At 43.7% G+C, this 23,453-nt stretch overlaps 1 protein-coding gene across 4 annotated transcripts in view; it reads right to left on the bottom strand.

Moving 5' to 3' along the window:
- The window catches only part of NDRG3 (NDRG family member 3), a 72,262-nt gene extending 49,302 nt beyond the window's left edge, over nt 1-22,960 (bottom strand). For 3 of the 4 annotated variants that reach the window (XM_026503440.4, XM_026503442.4, XM_026503443.4), the window contains exons 1-2: nt 22,743-22,960; nt 5,568-5,669 (exon numbers count right to left, since the gene is read on the bottom strand). In XM_026503440.4, coding sequence (XP_026359225.1) covers nt 5,568-5,624 — 57 coding nt within the window. In that variant the 5' untranslated portion in view covers nt 5,625-5,669; nt 22,743-22,960. The remainder of the gene's footprint in view (nt 1-5,567; nt 5,670-22,742) is intronic. The other variant, XM_026503441.4, reaches the window with a different exon arrangement.
- Between the last annotated feature and the right edge of the window lie 493 nt (nt 22,961-23,453).

Here is a 23,453-nt window from a genome sequence, read left to right as displayed (position 1 = left end):
CTTAGGCATCCTGTGGCTAAGGCTTCTTCCACCATCTCCTGCTGACTTTGTAGCTGGCAGACAGTGTTCTGTCACAGTGGCACCATTACTTGCTTGGGAACTCATTTCCTGCTCCAGTCCCATCTAGGCCATTTCGGACAACATGTGACAATTACTTCTTAGCACATTAAGGGGCACCCACTCTCCAGTGCATAGTAGACGTAGCACTTCACAAATAATATCCTTTAATGAAAATGTCAATAACTGTTTTTAAAATTAAAAAAAAAAAAAAAGCCTTGGCACTAACCCCTTTGGCTATCTCTGTTGTCCTGAAAGTTACAAAAATGCTCACCCACGGCTTCTCCCTCCTCTCTCCTCTGCTTACATTTCCAGTCACTAGTAGAGAGAGACAGAAAACTTAAATTGCAGTAGGGTCTATCTCACTTTCTATTTTAAGAACCAGAAAGAAGTAAATAATTTGTTTCTATTCTCCCCACTAAATAGTTATTCCCCTCCTTGATATTTCCTCAATTCTGTAGAAGCCAATGGTAGCCTTCTACATATTTCCTCAAGACTGCCCTTTGGCCTTCACTAGGCTCAGTATTTTTCGTACTATACCAAATCCTTTTTTTCTGGTTTTCTTTTTTCTTTCTTTCTATTAAAGATATTATTTATTTATTTGATAGAGAAAGAAAGAGCACAAGCAGGCAGAGCCGCAGGCAGAGGGAGAGGGAGACAATTTGTCTCCCTGCTGAGCAGGGAACCAACCGGATGTGGGGTTCGACCTGAGCCAAAGACAGACACGTAACAGACTGGAGCCACCCAGGCGCCCCTTTTTCTGGTTTTCTAATTACAAAAAGGAAGGTACATGCTTGGGGCGCCTGGGTGGCTCAGTTGGTTAAGTGGCAGCCTTCAGCTCAGGTCATGATTTCAGGGTCCTGGGATTGAGTCCCGCATCAGGCTCCTTGCTCAGCAGGGAGCCTTCTTCTCCCTCTCCCTCTCCCTCTGTCGCTCCCCCTGCTTGTACTCTCTGTCTGTCTGTCAAATAAGTAAATACAATCTTATAAACCTTTAAAAAAAAAAAAAAGGAAGGTACAAGCTCATTGTAGAGAAGTATAAAGAAAATTACAATCATCCATCGTCTCTCCATTGACAAATAGCTGCTATTGTTAACGTTTTCATTTTTTTCTGCTAGTCTTTTCTGGCACATATTTTAATGTAGTTGAGGTCAGGGAAAAGGAAGCACTAACTGGTCAACTCTCTTGCTTGTTACAAGGTATATTGGTTGAGGAAGATGGAATAACCAGCTCCAAGAGGCAGCAATGGTGGGAAGAGGCCTAAACCCCCTGATCTGGGTTGAAGTCAACAGATGTGGGTACTAGTGCTGGCTTCACCACCTCACTAGACACTAACTTTGGATACGTCATATAACCTTTCTGAGCCTTTCCTGTGAATTGGAGTTAAAATAACTCCATTTTAAGTAGTTAAAGCCTTTAACTACTTATTTCATAGAAGGCTGGGAGGCTTAAAGAAGATAATATTTGTGAAAATGCACTAAAAATAGTTAAATGTGATTTAAAAAAAAATCAGTTCATACATCTGTACAATTTCTGCCCCCCAAAACAAAGATAAGTGCTGGCAGTTGCATCTTTTCATCACTGGAGCCAAAACAAGCATGGCAAAATTACCCACTTCTTCGCAAATCTGAGCCACAGACAAAATTACAAGCACACTAAAATTAAATGGGAAAAGTACCAACAAATGACAAGAGATGAGTTAACATAAGCCTCGCTTAAAGCTATTTTGAGAATGCTTCCTTATAGTCAGTCATCTCAGGACAAATCTCTCCATAACAGGTTGGGTCTAGACTTCCTCCAGCTCCCTGAAGCCTGGAAGGGTACGGTGATGTCTTCAGGATAAGAGTATATCTATAAGAATGGATAAAAAGATGAAGTGAATTGATACACGTCTCTAGACTCTTCCTTAAAGAGACAGGGCAAGCCACAGAGGTGATGGGGTCAGCAGAGTGGAAAGGCCTCAGGTATCAGGATAGGACAGACCTGGTTTCAGTTCTGACTCTGCCACATACTGACGGGGCAAGTCAGTTTTTCAGTCAGATTTTCATCTTTAAGTGAGGAATAATACTATGTACTACAAAGGGATACTCTTTTGATTAAAAGAGAGAAGGTAGCTAAAACACCTGGCACATAAGAGTGCTTAATAAATAATAGCAGGATAGGCCAAAAACACTCCTCCAAACAAAAAACTTCAAGAGCTACCCCTATTCAAATCTGGAGCCCTATCCCCTATAGTAACAGTTCTCAAATAGGAAGACTCTGCCCCCAGGGGGCATTTGACAATGTCTGGAGACATTTTTGGTTGTCACAACTGAGAGATGCTGGCATCTAGTGGACAGAGACCCAGGATGCTGCTAAACATCCTACAACATGCACCACGATCCCCCACGACAATCATCCAGCCCAAAACATTGACAGTGCCACGACTTAGAAGTCCTGCCCCACAGTAAGCATTCTTTGGTACTCAATCTGAGTAAGCTATTTCACCTTTCTCACCCTTAGTTTTCTCACCAGCAGTATGGGAACAAACTGATCTGTGCTCCCTATACCACCGCGCTATTGGGGGATCAAACCGAATAACCGATGAAGGGCATTACCGTCATACTTTTCATGATGAACGCAGAACCACACACTTGCTGGGCAAAGACAGAAGCACTCATGTTCTGGGGCAGGGGGACTACAGGGGGTGAAATTCTTTGTTTGGGAATGCCACCATCCAAAGAGGACCTCTTGCCAGTCTTCTACAAAGCTGGGCTGGAGCAGGGGAGATCTCATGAATACTGAGGGGACAGGAATATGTCTCAGGGAGAAAGAGGGAGCATCGAAAGTGGGTAGGAACAGCACAGGCCTATCAAAGAGGGAGGTAACAGATGTTAGGAAGTGAGACTTTGATTGCTTGGTGTCTTAGACTGCTTGGGATGCCTGAGGGGCTTAAACAAGAGAAATTTATTTTCTTTTCTTTTTTTTTTAAAGATTTTATTTATTTATTTATTTGACAGAGAGAGAAACAGCCAGTGAGAGAGGGAACACAAGCAGGGGGAGTGGGAGAGGAAGAAGCAGGCTCCCAGCAGAGGAGCCTGATGTGGGGCTCGATCCCAGAATGCCGGGATCACGCCCTGAGCCTAAGGCAGACGCTTAACGACTGAGCCACCCAGGCGCCCCCAGAAATTTATTTTCTGACAGTTCTGGAGTCTGGAAGTCCAAGATCAAGATTTCAGCAGGGTTTGGTTTCTGGTGAGAGATCTCTTCCTGGCTTGCCGATGGCTACCACCCTGCTGTATCCTCATATGGGGGGGGGGGGTGGTGTGTGTGAGAGACAGAGATCTCTCTTCCTCTTACAAGGCCATGAATTCTATTGGATTCAAGCTCCAATTCCACCCTATGACCTCATTGAACCTTAATCACCTCCTGAGGGCCCTATCTCCAATACAGTCACAGAGGGTGTGAGGGCTTCAACATGTGAGTTTGGGGAGAGGAGAGGTGCACAATTCCATCCACAGCGCCAGGGCACACCTAAGACACAGTCAAGGCATCACTGTGGGTCTCAAAAAAGGAAGACCCAGGAGTTAATTCACTGCTTTTCTATGGTCACATTCACTCAATCTTTCCTTTTCCAGGTGTCTTTTCTTTTTCTTTCTTTCTTTTTTTTTTTTTAAAGATTTTATTTATTTATTTGACAGAGATAGAGACAGCCAGCGAGAGAGGGAACACAAGCAGGGGGAGTGGGAGAGGAAGAAGCAGGCTCATAGCGGAGGAGCCTGATGTGGGGCTCGATCCCATAATGCCGGGATCACGCCCTGAGCCGACGGCAGACGCTTAACAACTGCGCCACCCAGATGTCTTTTCTATGAGATATGTGGTCAATTAACTCCTGCAGCTCTTTTACACAGGTGCCTACTCGGGCATCCTGTGAATTTCCAGGGTCCAGGAAGGATCCTCCTCCTGCTTGTGCCCCAGTCCTCAAATATCAGGTCACAAGTTTCCAACAATGACTAACCAGTCACTTGAGGTATGGTTCTCAACTTCAGGATTTTTAAAAAAAGCTCAACCATATCCCAGGCCAATTCAGTCAGAATCTTTGTGGAGAATCTCTACCAAAAATCACTGGTGATTTTTAAATCTCCCCAAGTAATTCCAAAAAGCAGCCGAAGTTGAAGACCACGGATCACAGAAAGGTATGTGTGGGTCCCGTTCCCCTCCCCTCGCAGTCCAGTTTAGTTGGTCTACAGTGGGACCCAATAGTCTGTATTTTTAAACACTTACCCAGCTGATTCTGATCATCAGCCAGGTTTAGGATAGGTTACTACCTTCAAGAAGCTAAACTGCCTACTCCCACCTGTAACTATTCATTTCTGTGGCTGTACATAAGCTCTACAGATGCAGATTTTATTTCCTTCCTCCTCCCTGTGGCACATCATTTTGGGGACAGCCCTTCACATGCACCAAAGACAATAAAGGAGAGACTTTTCTGAAAACATGAGGGAAAGCAGCAGGAAAAACCAACTGGGGGCTAAAAAAATGTGTGTGCAGCTTGATGAGGGAGAAAGCAAAAACCAGTGAAAGATAAAGGAAAGGGTGGGAATGTAGGTAGAGAGGTAAGGTCACAGGAATGAAAATGGGACTGGCAGGATTCAACAGCAAATTAATAAACACACAGTAAGTCAACAGCCCCAGAAGTTACAGGTGGGCCTTTGGGCAAAAAAAGATAAGGGCAACAGTATCTTCTGGTGTAGCACCCCATCCCAACCCCATCCATCTCTACTCTTACTTTTTATTAATACTTTTCTCAGGAAAGAAGCCACAGGCTCATTCACACCAAGCTATAAGAGTATTTTAATAGGGGCAACGACAATAAACCAAAAGTACAGGGTAGAAAATAGGGAATTTCAGGCAAATTTATTGAATGGAGAGGGACAGGAGACAGGTCTTAGCTTTTTGGTAACTCCTACCATCACACCTCTTTCTACTTCCTGAATCCTGGTGGCTGTGAACTATGCTGCTCACTGGTTCTCTAACACTAACATAAAAATGGGGTGTATTATCGACATCCACACATTCCGATGAAAACCTCAAAGATGACAGAAAGGTCACATCACAGACTTGACAAACTTTAGGGAAAGTGTTGCAGTCTATATACATCACCAGCCATGGATGTTCATTCTCCTTATAGAAACTGAAAGTCAAGACACTTGGATTCTAAGTCAAACCTTTCTCTCATACTTTCTGCCTAACTCTGTCATATTATTTTTTTCCTTTAATGTCTCTATCAGTAGAACAGGAAAATCTCAAGGATAACTTGATTGAATTTGGCCCATGGAAACAAAAGTAGGAGGAAAGAAAAAAGGAAGGAAAAACATCAAAAAGAGTGTTAAGAAATCTATTTTTAAAAGTATTTCCTCCACAGAAAAGCTGAATATGTTTTGAATTAGTTACTATCCAGGAAATATAGAAAATGAATTAATCACAGAAGAAAAGACATATATATTTTAGTGAAAACAATGTAGTCTTTACCTTATCATTTAGAAGTGGTTTGATTTCTGTGAGTTGAACATCCTGAAGTTCATCCATGAGGATAGATGAGAGTAGAGGATTCTCGAGAATAAATCAGTAACTCTGAAACAAAAGAAAAGGAAGTAAAGGAAGAGGCTTAAACTACAAGTTGAAAGCATAATAGTCACACTATGTCCATTCATTCAAATACTAGAGCTTAGTACGTGTCATGCACTGCTCAGAATGCTGAAGACACAGGAAACTTAACGGTCATGGCAGACAGACTTTAAAATGATCTGTGCCTCCTATTCACACCGTGCATAATCCCTCTCCCCACCACTGAGGGTGGGTGGGACCCCTGGCTTGCTTTTAATCAAAATGGCAAGTGATGGAATGTACACAAGTACCTGTACATGATGATATTATATAATACTTTAACATCTGTCTTGCTGAAAAACACTTTCCTTTGCTAGCTTTGAAGAAGCTGGCATGTTGTGAGAGGGCCACATGGCAAGGAACTGAGGACAGCCTCCAGCCAAAAGAGTAAGAAACTAAGACCCTTAGTCTAACAACTTACAAAAACTGATTGCTGCCAACAACCACGGGAGCCTGGAAGTGGACTGTTCCCCAATCAAACCTCAGATGAGAAAACAGCCCTGACCAACACCTTCACTGCAGACTTGCAGAGGATCTGGTCAACGCATGCCAGATTCCCAACCCCCCGATATCGTCAGATAATAAATGTGTGTTGTGTGTTGTTTTAAGTCAGTAAATTTGTGGTAGTATTTTTTTTGGTGGCAACAGATAATTAATAGTCTTTTCCCTTCTGGAGTGTTCAGTTTAGTTACTGAAGGTGTATAACTAAGAGAACAACATGCTCAATGTTATGCTTCAGGAAACAAGAGTTTGGAGGATGGATTAAGAGGAAAACAAATACTGAAGGCTAATGCTAGGATGAGGCCCTGACTAAGGAATGGGAATGAAGGGGGCAGATGAACCAAGGCTAATGAACTCATTAGCGTTCACTTGGGGAATCACAACAGTGGATGGACAGTATGAGAGCCAGCTGCCAAGGCCTCCAAACAACCCAATGATCCTTGACTCCTGATATTTGCAGTCACGTAGTCTCCAATCCAAATAAATCAGGGATGGTTTGTAACATAATAAAATATGGCAGAGGCAACAATGTATCACTTCGAGGCTGCATCATAAATGGCATAGCTTCTGCTTCAAGACATTATAGTCTTCATTCATCAGTTCTGGGGGAAGCCAGCTATGGTATTATGAGGACATTCAAACAGTCCTCTGGGGAGGCCCATGCTGACAGGAACCATCTTGCCAGAACCAACCCCCCAGCCATGTGAGTGAGCTACCTTGCACACGGATCTTCCAGCCCCCAGTCAAGACTTCAAACGACTGCAGTTCCAGAGATATCTGACTGAACCACACTGGAGACCCTGAGCTTGAACCACCTACCTGAATTCCTGACCGACGGAAAGTATGAATAATAATTCTTTTGGAATGATTTGTTATATAGCAAAAGATAACTAACACGGAGAGGGAGAAGACAGGGAAACAGTTCTAGGAGAAGAGAGTAGTTGGAGAGGAGGAGACAGGGTAATGAGTCATAAATCCTTACCCCATCCCACTGGACAGGGAGTCATGGGGAGAGGCTGCAAATACTGGATATTGCAGACAGGTGACTGCCATCCAGACTTTAAAGCCCCAGGCTTCCTCCCCTCTGCCTTGGCCATGAACTCATCAGTCAGGAAAAATGCTAATTCAGTGAGTTGGGGATGTAGCTATTACCACTTACTGAGTACCTGGTGTGCAAAGCATTATGGAAGATGAAAAAAAAAAAAAAAAGGTCCCTGCTTTCCAGGAGCTTACTATAGAGTAGAGATACAGCTATTCATAAAACTAACTACAAGTAAAGTAAAAAGAAGGGCCATAATAGTTCAAAGAAGGAACAATTACTTTTGATTAGTGAGAATCACAAAAGCCTTGATAAGATATTAGTCTACTATATTAATTCATTTTTCTGTTTTTCCCTCCAGACAAAGGATTACATGGCTTTGATTTACTTAGCTATGGAGAGGGTATGGATTCTAGGCTACCTTTTAGCTATCACTGACCAATACACCAAAATAAATTCTGCTTCCAACTGCGACTACATTAGAACAAACTAACAAAAGCCGTTTTATCATTCCTTCTAAGAACCCAGAGAGTGCCAGTCAGGAACACTCCTCAAACTATGGACCCCACAGGCCAATCACAAGCACCCCAAACATTCATGCCACTTAACAGAGAACAAGTCTGATGATATTTAACCTCCAAAAGAATATGGTTCTTTTTCTCAGTTCCCAGGCATCCTATGAACTTAATTGAGCTACCAAATGACCAGAAGCCGAATTTTTATTTTATTTTGTTTTTATACCACATACATTTCTTTCTCTCTTTTTCTTTCTTTCTTTCTTTCTTTCTTTCTTTCTTTCTTTCTTCTTCTCCTCCTCCTCCCACCCTCCCCCTCCCCCTCCTCCTCCTCCTCTTCTTCTTCTTCTTCCTCTTTTTTTAAGATTTTATTTATTTACTTGACGCATAGAGAGAAAGAGAGAGCACAAGCAGGGGGAGCAGGGAGAAGGAGAGGGAATCTCAAGCTGATTTCATGCTGAGTGCAGAGCCCACTCAGGGCTCTGTCTCATGACCCTGAGATTGCAACCTGAGCTGAAACCAAGAGTCTGATGCTTAACCAACTAAGCCACCCAGGCGCCCCTCGTTGTGTTTATATTAATCACCCTATAAACTGTGGCTACTTTTCATTTGGATGTCACTGTTTATCAGTAATTTAAAATGGCAATTTTTTTTTTTTTAAGATTTTATGTATTTATTTGACAGAGAGAGATAGCGAGAGAGGGGACACAAGCAAGGGGAGTGTGAGAGGGAGAAGCAGGCTTCCCACTGAGCAGGGAGCCCTATATGGGGCTCGATCCCAGGACCCTGGGATCATGACCTGAGCTGAAGGCAAACACTTAATGGCTGAGCCACCCAGGCACCCCTAAAATGGTAATTTTAAAGTTATTTTTCCTATTATAGATAATATGTGTTCACTTTAGAAAATGTGAAATCACAGAAAATGAAAAGCTATTTTACTCACAGTCCTTCCATCTAAAGACAACCACTGTTAACATCTTAGTCTATTTCCACTTGTTCTTTTTTCCATGTAGAGTGGTGATTTCCTGAAATGGTTTTCCAATCCACCCACTTTATTCCCTACTTTAATTCACTCACTTGAAAGCAGGACGCTTCAAGATGTTAATTATTCAAATGTAACTCCGTGTGGAGAGATATGTCAAGGAGCCTCAGGGCTAGAAGAAAGCCAGAGTTGTCCTCAGTTCCAAAGTGACTGGCATTCACCTAGTGTTCCCAAGCATTTTTTAAAGATGCAGAAAAATGCAATGTTTGTGCCAGGAGAAACACTTAAACAAGGGCACAAATTAAATGAGAAGCCTCTCCCTATCAGCTGGGCCCAATGCAGATAATGCAGGACAGTGAACTATTCCAGCATGACTTGGAACTGGCAACAAGACAGTAGATGTTTACCTTCCACGTTACAGGGGACCTACTGCATTCCTCCAGAGATTTAATTTTTTCTCAGTTCTCATTGTCCCAAGCCCTTGCCAATGAGGAATTTTATAACACCTATAAGAAAACTAAGATCACATGGTAGAAAACTCCATCTCCAGATCTCTCAGCTACACAGACTGGCTCCCTCCTGGGGATCTTTAAGGCCTGCAGTTCCCTCATCTGCATAAATGACAGGGCTGCTAGATCCCATCCTGGTAGTAAGGGCTACTAATTATTTTTTATTTTTTAAGTAGGCTCCATGCCCAGCATGGAGCCTGACATGGAGTTTGAACTCACAGCCCTGAGATCAAGACCCGAGCTGAGATCAAGAGTTGGACACATGGGGCGCCTGGGTGGCTCAGTCGTTACGCGTCTGCCTTCGGCTCAGGGCGTGATCCCGGCGTTCTGGGATCGAGCCCCACATCAGGCTCCTCCACTGGGAGCCTGCTTCTTCCTCTCCCACTCCCCCGGCTTGTGTTCCCTCTCTCGCTGTTTCTCTCGCTGTCAAATAAATAAATAAAATCTTAAAAAAAAAAAAGAGTTGGACGCTTAACCTCCTGAGCCACACAGGCGCCCCAGGGCTACTAATATTCTTACAAAGCTGGTAGGGACTTTATAAACTTCAGTAGATTACAAAATGTTCATCCTCTTTCCCAGTTGTAGGAGGCAGAGCGAGGGCTGCCAAGTAAAAACCAGCCATCCTCAAACTGAGGCAGTGAACCTGGTACCAAATGGCTAGAGAGTAAAAGGGGAAAAGTTAATTCCCACTCTGTGCCAGGAATTATACTCTAAGTACCCTATGTTTAATCCTCCTAACAATCCTCCCAGGCAGATATTTTCATTTCTTAGTTTAGAAATGATAAATTTAGGCTTAAAGAAGTTAAGTAACTCTTCCAGTATCTCCCATCTATGTAAGTAATAGAGAAAGAAGTAAAAACCTTTGCTTTCCCCACTATCATAATGTCTACGCCAGGCCCCATGTACTGGCTGTCAGATCCTGGGCAAATTTCTTCCTCTCTACCCATAGGGGCACCTCCTTGAAGTAAAGGTAGTAGAAGCTGAGAGCAATTCCTATACCACCATTGACTTGGAAGCCAGACTGATGGTTTGAGTCACCATATCAGGACAAGAAACCTCACTATCTCAGTAGTTAGCTGAAGACAAGAAGATAGAATGAGGAGGGATAAGAGAAATAAAATTCCAGCTATTACTTGGTAACCAGTTTCAGAAACAAGAGCTATTTTTTTTTTTTTTTTTTTTTAGGATTTTATTTATTTATTTGACAGAGAGACACAGCAAGAGAGGGAACACAAGCAAAGGGAGTGTGAGAGGCAGAAGCAGGCTTCCCACCGAGCAGGGAGCCCGATGCGGGGCTGGATCTCAGGACCCTGGGATCATGACCTGAGCTGAAGGCAGACACCCAAAGGCTGAGCCACCCAGGCGCCCCAACAAGAGCTATTTCTTGTTTGTTATTATAACAGTGTGCCTCAAACCTCAATATACAGACAATAACCTGGGGATCTTGTTTAGGATCTTGGCCAATCAGTTTGGAATGGTGACAATCCAACATGTGACCTCATCAGCTGACGAGGAGAGAACATCTGAGTTGAGGAGGTAACTAAAAGGTGTGATTATCAGCAACATTCCTTAATAGAGATGGGGATGGGGGCGCCTGGGTGGCACAGCGGTTAGGCACCTGCCTTCAGCTCAGGGCGTGATCCTGGCGTTCTGGGATCGAGCCCCACATCAGGCTCCTCCGCTATGAGCCTGCTTCTTCCTCTCCCACTCCTCCTGCTTGTGTTCCCTCTCTCGCTGGCTGTCTCTATCTCTGTCAAATAAATAAATAAAATCTTTAAAAAAAAAAAAAAAGAGATGGGGATGGGGTAGAGAAAGACTCTATTCATCTAATTTCATCCTGCCTATTCCCAAAAGGATTTCAGTAAATTAAATGGAATTTTAAAAAGATTCAACAACTCAGACCAACTAGAAGGGAAATATACTAGAGAAAGAGTTTAGTGGTTTGCTGTAGAAATCCTAGCTGAAAGGTGACAAGTGTGATCACGCTACTGGAATCACAGAAAGAAAAAGGGAGATTTGGGATATGAAGTTGGTAAAAATAGCATACGGTCAGAAAAGAGTCGGATTTTGCCAAGGTTTTCAGAAGGATAAAGAAAAATGGTGCAATGGGGGAGCTGAGAAGCAATAAGAGAGAAATTGATGAAAAAAACAGTGTAGAGTCAGAGTTAATATTTGGGCCTCCAAGAGACCTGAGCATAGGCCAGAGTGTGTTAATGAGGAAAATCCACAGGTGCTTACCAAACTAGAGATGAGGAGGAGCTGCAGGCCCTGGGCTCTTCTAAAAGACAACTGAGTGATGGGAAAGAAAGCAGAATCAGGGGGCATCTGGGTGGCTCGGCTGGTTAAGCATCTGACTCTTGGTTTCAGCCCAAATCATGATCTCAGGGCCATGAGATCAAGCCGGGCACCGGGCACTGGTCTCTGCACTCAGTGCAGATTCTGCTTGAGATTCTCTGCCTCTCTCTCCCCGTCTGCCCCCTCCTCCCCCCCCCAACTCGAGCGTGCAGGCTCTCTTTCTCTCTCTCTCAAATAAATAAAATCTTAAAAAAAAAAAAAAAAAAAGCAGAACCAGTAAGACACAAAGAAAAAAAAAGCCCAGAGATACAAGAAGAAAAGCAAAAATATGATGTCAAAGAAGTCAAGGGGAGAAGGAAGATTTATATGGAAGAGGAGGAAAATTCCAAGAGGGGGAGAAGGAGGAGGATCAGGACTGAGAAAGGACCATTATCTTCTGACAGTGAAAATCTAGGATAAATGAGGGTTAGTTCTCCATGCTAAAAAGCCCATGACTATGTATATCACTGTGTAGAAATATAGAAAATGATATTTCTGAGCTGAAGTGCAAGCAAAAATGTTCCCAGGATGAACAGGAGACACCAGTGTTCTGTGATACGCAGAGACAACACTGAGAGAGCCTTTAAAGATATCAAGACTATGGACTTAATTTTTGCATCACAACTCGAAAAAGAAAACAGAGAAAAGCATAGGGGCTCTGGCTGAAGTGGTGATGAGACTGCTAGGGCTCTACAGAACACAGTTTAAAGTCCAACAATATAGTGCAAACTTTGTTCACTCAGAAAAAATGGCTGCCCATGTTCCTCCAGTTTGGGAAAAAGCCCATAAACACATCAAATGTGGACTCTGGACCTAGGTGGGCCCCTACTTAGTTGAGTGGCACTGGGCAAAGCATTTTCCTTTTCCAGGCCTCAACTTCCTTGTCAGTTAAAGGAAGAGACTGGGTAGGATGACCTTTTTGGCTCTTGACAGGACTGACATTCTGTGACCCAGAAGCTCCCTTTAAATGTAGTACTTTACATTATTCCCCAGAGTGAGTGCTCCCCCAGCCCCCAACTCTTCAGTTCTTACTACAATCCTAAGAGATCCACGCCCCCCCATTACCAACTTGATGAGATTCAATAACTAACTGAAGGTCACTCAGCAGATCAGCAGAAAGGTGCCCCTCCCAGGGGCATGAGGCTCTCAGGTTTTTATCTCACCCTGCACTGTGTCCATTATCTCACCCCGCACTGTGTCAGAGAAAACTCACTAAGATTTCCAGTGCTTAAAAAACATTGCTTTGTTACTTGAAAAAGACATTAAGGGACTACACATAGTATTGGCTAAACTACAAGCTGTCTTGTTTTGTAGCTTGCCCCATGACCACAGTAATTTGTCTGGCCTTCGTCAGGCTTTGCCAAGATGTACTGACACCAGGTCACTAGTCTGTATTCTAAGGGCAGAGTCAATCGCTTTGGTTTTGGCAAGACTGCAGACAGGCAACCAAAACAGAATGAAGGCAACACAGAAAGGAGGCTTACTGAGGAGAATGAGCTGGAAGGGGTCAGCTGGTGCTGAAGTAGTTATGGCTGAAAAGCTGCAGGAAGTGAGAAGGTAGACAGTGGTGCTTCTACAGCAAGCTGACTCACATCCTCTCTTTTTACATATAAGCCACTGTCTGCAGGAGTAATTATTACAGCACCTCACAATTACAAAGCACCTTTACATCTAATATCTTTTGGATTATCAGGATCGCACTGTGAAATAAAACCCTGGCACATTGGCATCATCTCGATGACACAGATGAGGACTCTGAGGCTGAAAGAAGTGAAATGGCCTGAGCAACACAACACAACTAATCCATGCAACAGCTAGTACCGGATCCCAACTGTCTTCAGACCCCAAATGCTCCCTCTATGCCCTGTGGCCCCCGTATCACACTGCCTTCTAGGTTATTACAGATGAAAAGACCAGGAGGGTGAAAAGGACAGAAATTTAGCTGGCTGCCTCACTGTATCCACCCCAGCTGAAGACCTCTTTTTATCTCTGGCCCTAAATTACACTAAGCGGTTACGATCAGGCCACAGGTGTAGGATTAAGCCCTATGACGTTAACAAGAAAGCACAGGTTTGGGACTGAATTCACCTTCAACCATTAAGTCCACTGAGTAAGGGAAATTAAGTCAATAAACAAATCACTACAGTTCAAAGCAGTATAAACCTAAGCCTGTGAATTGGACAAATTCTAAGGCTGTTAGTTTCTCAACCTCAGCACCACTGACATTTTGGGCCAGATAATTCTTTGTTATGGGGGACTGTCCTGCACATTGTAGAATATTTAGTAGCATTTCTGGCCTCTACCCACTAGATGCCAGTAGCACCCTCCTCAGACCACTGTGACAACCAAAAACGTCTCCAGATATTGCCAAATGTCCTCTGGGGGGTAAAATCGCCCCAACTTGAGAACCACTGCTCTAAAGGTTACAGAGCTTTAGGGCAAAGGTCAGTTAATACAGGTTTTGGGTGCTGAGAAAAAGTTTCATGGAGGAGGTTAATGTTTGAACTGGACCTCGAAGAAAGGATTAAATTCCTACCGATGAGAATGAGAGAAGAATTAAAAAAAGAAACTCCAGAAAGGGAGGAGAACTTAAAAGCAAGAAGATGAGAAAGCACAGGTCTGTTGAAAAATGTCCCAGTTTGGCAAGAACAGTAGTTTCCTATTAGGAGTAGGAGATAAAGCTAAAAATCCCATTGAAGTCAGATCATAGATAGCTATCATCAACTGATAGCTGTAAGATACACACTCATAATGAGATAGTCAACAATACAAGATACCCACAGATGTTTTAACAGCATACAAGTCAAACCAGTGGTATTTCCATGTGTCCCATGTCCCCAAGAGCAATAGTGCTTGAGTATCATGTCTTACATTGCATCTAGTGTTCACTGCATTTAGAGCTAAATGAAGTTTAGAACCAGTGCAGAGGAGAAATGAGCAAGGCCTGAGGTGATCCCAAAGGAAGTAACAATGATGGGCCTTGAATGGATAAGTTTTGTATAGCTGAATGGGAAGAAGGGACATTCCTTGTGAGCACATCAGGATGGGAAAGAAAGAAATGTGAACGACATCCAGGAGACATGTGGCTGGAAAGAAGACAAGGCTGGTCAGAACACATGAATTAGACTTTACTGTGTAGACAGTAAAGGTTCCTGAAGAACAGAATGACACAGTTGTTTAAAACGTGGTCATCTTGTCCAGTTGTTCTCTTAGCTACACATCAGAAAGGCCTGGGAAGCTTTGAAGAACATCAATACCGAGGCTCCAACCCTAAAGATACAATTTAATTGGGCGAGGGTAAGCCCCAAGTATTGTTTTTAAAGTTCCATTGGGGGCGCCTGGGTGGCTCAGTCAGTTAAGCATCTGACTCTTGGTTTTGGCTCAAGTCATGATCTTGTGTTTGTGGGATCCGGCCCTGTGGACTCCTCACTGCACATGGAGTCTGCTTCAGGTTCTCTCTTCCTCTGCTTCTCCCCCTGCTTGCGCACACACTCTCTCTAATAATTGAATAAAATCTTAAAAAAAAAAAAAAAGTTCCATGGGTGATTCTGTATGTAGCCAGGGCTGAGAACCACTGGTCCACAGATGAGAAAAGAGGCTTTGAAATGTAAGTGATTTGCCTAAACTCACATGACCAACTGGGTGTGGGGCTGGGAGTGGCACCTAGATTCCTATTACAGGCTCTGAAAGATATCGCAGAGGACTGGGCTAAATTCCATATTCAGTCTATAAGAAGCAAAATTATCTGATGACTTGGCTCTTCAGTTTTGCCAGGGTTAAAGCCTGAATTAATCTATCATAAAACTATTGACTTAATCACCCCCTTTAGCGTCTAGGGTAATGGATGTTGGTTTCATTGCTGTCTCCTGGGGGCCCTTAGGAAAGGAAAGGGTCTCAGGAGACTCTCCAGAAAGCCAGAAAAACAAGCCAAGCCACCCAGCTCACTGACCTTTTTACTACATAAAGGAAAGTCTGGGTTACTCTCCACCAGAAAAAATACCCTCAGAGATGCTATCATAAGCCAAGGGGCGGGGCGGGGGGGGAAGTGTTCAAAGGCAGCTACTAAAGCATGCTCATAGACCCTCATTCTAACAGAAACACCCCTGCTGGCCCTCAGCCCTGGAAGGGCCATCTGCACAGCTTGCATTTTTCTGAAGGGAAAACAGCAGCACCCCTACAAGAGGCCCACCTTCCCGTTGTGTGTCACTCCTAAATTCTGGCACGGCAGCAGGTGGTAAACAGGAGGTTTGCAGAGACTGCCAAGCTGGGAATGTGAGCCTGAGCTGTATAATCGTCCTATTCATTTCAGGGTACTGGTACAGATAACTGCTAGTACAGAGCAACACCCATCTAGGGGTCTTCTTTTAATCCCAGACACCCACCAACCAGCTGCAGCTCTAACACAGTGGTCATACTAGAGTAACTCTAGAAGCAGAAGCAATGGCCTCTGTCTTCCACTCTTGAAGGATGCAACTCAGGACACCAGGAAAACTACTGCTGGCAAGGCTCTAGTACATGTTCTTGGGATGGGCTCTGGATTCCCATCAGCTATAAGACAGAATCCCTGAAAACAATTTGTTCTTTAAGACAGCCTGAGTGGAGATAAAGGACAAACAAGGGCTGTAAGACGTGGTAACTCAATACTCATACTAACCTAATACGCTGAACCGGATACCATGATAAGCACTTCATCCATTCATTGTTTCATTTTATTTCCCAACCCATTTATAAGATAGGTACTATAATCTTCCTCCACCTTACAGATGAAGAAACTGAGGCTTGGAGAGGTTCTGTAATATGCCGAAGGCCACACCACTAGAATTTGAACCTGGCAGAAGGATTTGAACTTGAACACCCTGCACCTAGAGCTTGGGCAGGCCTCTATAACCAATTTTTCCCACTTGATACCAGCTAATCATTAATTCTGCTTATTTTTTCAGGTTTGGCTACGGGAGTTTACCAGAATCTTAATGATCAAAGAACTGTGAAAACTAAAAAGCGTTATACAAAGTTTACGTATTATGATTATGATCATTATTACTTTAATAGAAGAGCCCTGCACCCTGGGTGTATCAGAAAAGTTATCTGTCCTATCCAATCTAAATCACCCAGCGTTAAATTTTAGTTAACACCCTGTTAAAACTATGTCCCAACAAAGACTCAAAAGAAGGGGTATCTACAAAAGTTGAAGAATGGCAGGAGGGGCCTTGTCTCCAGAGCTTTCTCAACTGCAGAAATAAAGAGACAATTGCCGGATTCCCCTCTTCTCCTCTATCAGCCAAGTATTATGGTTTCATATAAAATGGCTTCTGAGCTAAAATCTCATAATTTAAAAAAGTATTCAACTTTTATCCACAAGTTGAAAGTGCAGGCTTAAAAAAGTACAAGCACTGTAAGGATAAAACTGTCATTTTTAATAAACAACTACCTGTTTTGAAAGCAAACGATATTTCTAGTAAGATTACCATATGACAATTACCAATTAAATGAAAAGCTGACAAGACTTCTAACCTTAAGATACCATCATACATACGAAGCAACTTCATACAGTTTTTAAGAGCTCCGTACAATTTTTCTTATCCTGATTTATTGCATTAATGAGGGTTTAGGATATCAAACTCAGTTCCTACAACACAATAACTATGGCCCCCAGGCCTGAAACAGCATTATCTTTAAAAAGATACTGCAAAACCTGTAACAACAAAAAACAAAGACGTAATAAAGTGTAAAGAATGGCTGTATCAGAAATTTATAATTGATAAACTGAAAACTCAAAGTAGACTGGGGACACTTAAGTGGTGAGGGGACTATAGTCAAATAATGTAGCCAAAGCCTGAGGGAAGCCACCCCTTTACTTGGGAAACGAATTTTCATTTTCTATATTAAATCTGAAGAAGATAAAAAGTTTGTACTTTTTAACTTTTTTAAACAAAAAGCTGGGGAAAACACCTACTCCATATCATATGTTCTTTACCAAGTTTAATACCACAGTCTGTTTGGTAATGTAATTAGTGTTTATACAGAAGTCACCTCAGAATGCAGTGAGCCACATTCCCTCCAAAGCACATCCCATTCAGCCATCAACAAGGGATATTTAGTTAGGACTGATAATATGTCAAACTCTGTGAGAAGTTATAGAAAACATGACAGAATTGTACCATACCTTCACTGAAGAAGTAAGATGAAGATACAATACCACCCATTTTTAAAAAATATATTACTATTTATTTATTAAAGATTTTATTTATTTATTTGACAGACAGAGACAGAGAGAGAGAGGGAACACAAGCATGGGGAGTGGGAAAGGGAGAAGGAGGCTTCCCACTAAGCAGGGAGCCCAACTCGGGACTTGATCCCAGGACCCTGGGATCATGACCTGACCCGAAGGCAGATGCTTAACGACTGAGCCACCTAGGCGCTCCATAATAGCACCCATTTTTGCAAGGTATTTAAGATATCCTCCATATGTCTTAGTTAATTTCACATTAATAAAAGAACAACTGATGGCAAAATTGTAAATATTATAAATACAACAGAATTAGCATTGTGATTAAAAATAAAAATTTTCATTTACCAAAGAAAGCCCCGAAATCTAGTAAATACACTCAATCTAGGTTAAGTTTTTGTGTGCTATTATCTGTCTCTTAAAAAACGGTAGGGGGAGCTTGATTTAAAAAGGTCTTTCAGAATAGACAACTTGACACCTAGTTCTACATTAAACCCAATCAAATTGTTACCCATCTTTGGATTTGGAAGTCCTTGACACACCGTTTCCTTTTATCATCCCTGTTCAGGTTTGCCATTTTTCTTCCAGAACCTCTCATTTGCCCTTTTTTTTTTTTCTATCTTCACTTCTTGCCTGCGTTTGCTCATTCACTCATCATTTACCAAATGCCTATCATCTGCCATGCACAAAGCTAGAGCCTTGTCCTTAGCAAGCTCACATGACACTTTGTAGAACTGCTATCTGCCCACCTCCATGACCCGACTGCAAGCTTTAGCAAAGGTTTTGTATTTCCAGAACCTAGTAGCATCTGGCATACGGTCTAAAAATGTTTATTGTATGACACTAGATTACTTCAGCAAGCTCTTTTTAAATCCATAAATATTTATATCTTCAAAAAGGACTCCTACTTTTCTTCCCTTTTTAAAATACAAAAGGAATATGTGCACAATGCAAAAGTAAGATATAGAAAGGTAAAGAATACAAAGTGAATTCTCCAACCCCCTAAATCCTACTTCCGTAAGTGACTACTATTACAAGTTTGGAATGTATCTTTCCAGAGCTTTACTATCCTGGTATATAACACACACTTTTATGCCTTTTTGGAATAAATTCTTTGACAATTTCTGACTCTAGCTTCTCAACTTTCAAATCCAGTTGAAGTTCTCAGTGTTGTCCCTCAATTAGAAGCATCAGCATCATCTGAGAATTTGTTAGAAATACAAATTCCCAGGCCCCACTCTGGACCTACTAAATCAGAAACTCTGGAAGTGGGGCCCCCCCACAATGTTTTTTTTTTTTTTTATTGTTTAGTAAGCGCGATGCCCAATGCGGCTTGAACTCATGACCCGGAGATCAAGAGTTGCATGCTCTACAGACTGAGCCAGCCAGGACCCCCTGAAATCTGGGTTTTAAACTTCAGGTGATTCTAATGCACAATAGAGGTTGAGAACCACTATTCTAATCCAGTCAAGCCACTCTAGCCAAACCAGGGTTTTTTTTGTTTTGTTTTTTGTTACTGTTTTCTTTTCTTTTTTTTTTTTTTTTTTAAAGATTTTATTTATTTATTAGACAGAGATAGAGACAGCCAGCGAGAGAGGGAACACAAGCAGGGGGAGTGGGAGAGGAAGAAGCAGGCTCATAGCGGAGGAGCCTGACGTGGGGCTTGATCCCACAACGCCGGGATCACGCCCTGAGCCGAAGGCAGACGCTTAACCGCTGTGCCACCCAGGCGCCCCTTTGTTACTGTTTTCTTAAACACAGTTTCACCACCCTACTTCAAAATGCTTTCCTTGTCCTTTTAATTCTTCCCGTACCAATCTGTCAAAGCCCAGAAAGTCCTAACTTCTCCCCATAGTGCTCTCACTACCACAGCTCATGCTGATCCCTCTTTCCTCTCCCCACAACTCCTGTGACATACCTAGTTCCTCTACCACACAACTTAACAATTATAGTTACAATTAACAATTCTTTACTATTCCCCAAAAAAGCTCCTTAAAGACATGAATCATATTTTTGTTATCTCTTCCTTACTCCTGTTCTAAGCACATAAATGGAATTTTAATAGAGTCACTGGTTAATAGTAAGGATGAATTCACTGATTATTGGATAAAAAGTCTAGAATTTCAAGTTGTAGCCCAGTTCTGTGACCTTGGACAAGTTCACTTCTCAGGATGAGGTCCGCAAAAGCAAAAAAGAGGGACTCAATGACTTGATGCTTCCTCTCAACTTCAACTGTTTATGACTTTATGAAATATCCCATTATACTGTCATATTGCTTGCTTATAATGCTATTACACAAATTTTTAGACCTGACTTAAGCTAGATATGGTGTTTCCCAGTTAGCTAGTAAGCTCTTTTAACAAGGATCATATTTTAGTCCATTGAAAATCTTACACCATGCCTTATAAACAATAACAACTCGATATATTTGCAGAAAATTATTTGGAAAAGCTCTTCAAAAAGCTTCAGTTACGTAGAAAACCTATACATAGATCTGCTGCCTCCCGAAGAGCCCTTTGAATACTTATTATTGTAAATAGTATGAAGTGATTTAAGCAAAAAATTCTGATTACTCTAGGGGCACCTGGGTGGCACAGCGGTTAAGCGTCTGCCTTCAGCTCAGGACGTGATCCTGACGTTATGGGATCGAGCCCCACATCAGGCTCCTCTGCTATGAGACTGCTTCTTCCTCTCCCACTCCCCCTGCTTGTGTTCCCTCTCTCGCTGGCTATCTCTATCTCTGTCGAATAAATAAATAAAATCTTTAAAAAAAAATTCTGATTACTCTGATAGCACCAGGGGTAGTCAGCCACATAAGGCAAAAGACTGGGAGAATTCTCCTAGGGATAGACTAAAAGGCTATAAGCCTCAGGCTACTTTATTGCCAACATGCAAATAAAAACTGCCCTGTACACTTATATGGCATATACCAACTCCACTGTTGGGGATAAAAAGGCTTCTTGATGCAAAACTCTTAACCCGCAAATTTACAAAACAGGTGGAATGGAGACCTCTGAGTGACAGGTCAGATTCAACCAGAAGTTGAATCTAAAGGAAAGGACAGCAAAGAGAAACTGAAGGGCAAAAAGGAGGAACAGAAGGGCAGCAGGAAAACATCACTCTGAGTAATAAAAAGGAGCAGTGGAAATTCACAGAGTCTTTACCAACAGCCTGCTATGAACCAAGCACTTGGGCTGCAAAAATAGTCCTGAGGGTAAGACTGAAGCCTCTACCCTACTGTGTGTGTGTGTGTGTGTGTGTGTGTGTGTGTGTGTGTGTGTGAGAGAGAGAGAGAGAGAGAGAGAGAGAGAGAGAGTGTGTGTGTGTCCTGAGGGTAAGACTGAAGCCTCTACCCTACTGTGTGTGTGTGTGTGTGTGTGAGAGAGAGAGAGAGAGAGAGAGAGAGAGAGAGAGAGATTCCAATTGGGAAAATCAAGCAAGGAAGGCTTCACAGAAAAGGTGGTGAGTTAACGGAGCTTTGAAGTGTGTAGGAAGATTTGCTAAGGGAGAAAAAAGACACTTGAGCTAGTTATTTTGGGGAAGAAACATTCATATATTTTTACAGCTGTTCCGTTGGGACTTTAAATCATGGAGGCTTCTTACATTCACCACCACTTTGCCAATGCCTTCTCCTCTTGTTACTTTATCTTGAATACCGAGATGTTCAAGCCCAGCGTTGGAACAGAGCCAAAAAGCCCCAGAATGAGGTGAGTGCTCACCAAATTTGCTCTGTCACCTCCAGATCCGGCCAGCCCAGCTAGCCCAGTCCTGCTCTCCTGGCAGCCAGAAAAGGAAGACTAATTATATCCTCTGGGGGGCCAGATTGGGGGTAAAATCTGGATGCGGGCAGACAAGGCTTATCCCTGTTCTGCCAGTGAGGTACCATGGGAGGGCTTCCTTGCCTCCCTCCATGAGGTTCTAGTCTGTCTACCTGTGACATAGAGGCCAGATTCGTCGGGGGGGGGGGGGGGGAGTGTGTGGGGCTGCATGAAAAAGAAGGGGGACGCACTGGGTAGGGAAATGCTGAGGTATTGAGATAATCATCATAAAATGTTCAATAATATCCCTGGCACACAGCAAGCGTTGGATGAAGGTGAGCTCTTATCAACAACATACTATTATTATTTTATTACAGTAAAACCTCAATTGTGCTCCAACAAGATATTGTTTTCACAGCCTACTTCTATGACGTTGAAGAAGCAACTCCAGAGATGCAAGTGTATTTCAAAAACAACTCCAGAGATTCAAGTGTATTTCAAAAATTTTTAAAGGTACAAGATCAAATTCCAACTGTACTGGCCTGAGAGCCTGAGACCCCGACTTGAAGAGCTAGCCCTTGCCCCTACCAGGCGCATGACCTTGGGCACGGCACTTCACCTCTGTGCCTCAGTTTCCTCATTTGTAAAGTGGGGCTAAGAAGCCCCTCCTCGCACGGTCATCGTGGGGTCCAGCCCGAGGGTACTCCTCGCTGCACCCGGGTCGTACGCATGCAAGGCGAGCTCCCGGCCCACCTTTCAAGCACCCCCTGGCTTCGGGACGGGCGGGGCAGGTGAACGCCGGACCCGAGGCCCACCGACCTCTGCCTCCTGTACCGCAGGAGCGGGAAAGGGAGGCGCGCTTGAGGTGCGTCCCTGAGACTGAGGGGGTCGGGCGCCCGGAGGCTCGGCCCTTGCCGCCCGCATGCTGTCATCGGCGGCTTCGTCGCGAGGCCCCGAAGCCCGGGCGCGGGGAGCTGCTGAGGGAGGCCAGGCTGACCCAGGTCCCACCGGCCGAGAGAGCGGAGGGCGCCGGGGGACCCAGAGGAGGCTGGCAGCGCGAGCCGCGGGCCCCCGCGCGCCGCGGAGATGAGGCGCGGAAGGAGAAAGCACGGGGAGCGACGCCCCCGCAGGCAGCGCCGCGCGTCCCCAGCGGGCCGGGCTGAGGCGCTCACTCACCTGAGGCGCGGGCACCCGCCAGCAGTGCAGCAGCGGCAGCAGCAGCGGCGGCGGCGGCTGTGAGAGGGGCGGGGAAGGCTCTGCGGCCGCGGAGGCGCTCTGAGACTGCTGGGGCCGCGCAGGCGTGCTGTGCCTGTCCTCTCGAGAACTACCGAGAAGATGGTGGCTAAGCCGGGAGGGCCTGGCGGCGCCATATTGGATGTAGTTTTTCATGTTGCGGAGTCTCCCGGGAGAACCTGAAAGTAGAGCTGCCCGGAGGGAGGGGCGTCGAGTGAGGCGTCTGGCCCGCCTCCTCCCCTTCCGCCAAATCACATCCTTAATGAAGCTCTTAAGAACCCTCGCGAGGCAGGGAAGGCATCCTACTTTGACATGGACCCAGAGATGTAACCAAGGGCACATAGCCTAGCACAGTGCTTGGCTTGTGGAAGGCGCTTACCAAATTTTTGGTGAATGAGCACATTCTGAACTGAATAACTGAAGAACTAGAATCCAAGATACAGGGCTCCTAATTCCCAGTCCTCCATTCTATCACCTCTATTAAAACAACTGCCAGCCACACCACCTTCTTTCTTGGGTGCCACAAGAGAAATGGAGTTTCGGTGTGTTTTTATTTTAAGAATGATTACACACATTAAATTTAATGACCCAATAACACCAAAATACACCCGACATAATTCCCTCCCTGAAGGAGATTTTTGGTTAATCTCACTA

Source organism: Ursus arctos, unplaced genomic scaffold, assembly GCF_023065955.2.
Source record: "Ursus arctos isolate Adak ecotype North America unplaced genomic scaffold, UrsArc2.0 scaffold_16, whole genome shotgun sequence".
Lineage (NCBI taxonomy): Eukaryota > Metazoa > Chordata > Mammalia > Carnivora > Ursidae > Ursus > Ursus arctos.
This window is presented reverse-complemented; position numbering and strand designations above follow the sequence as displayed.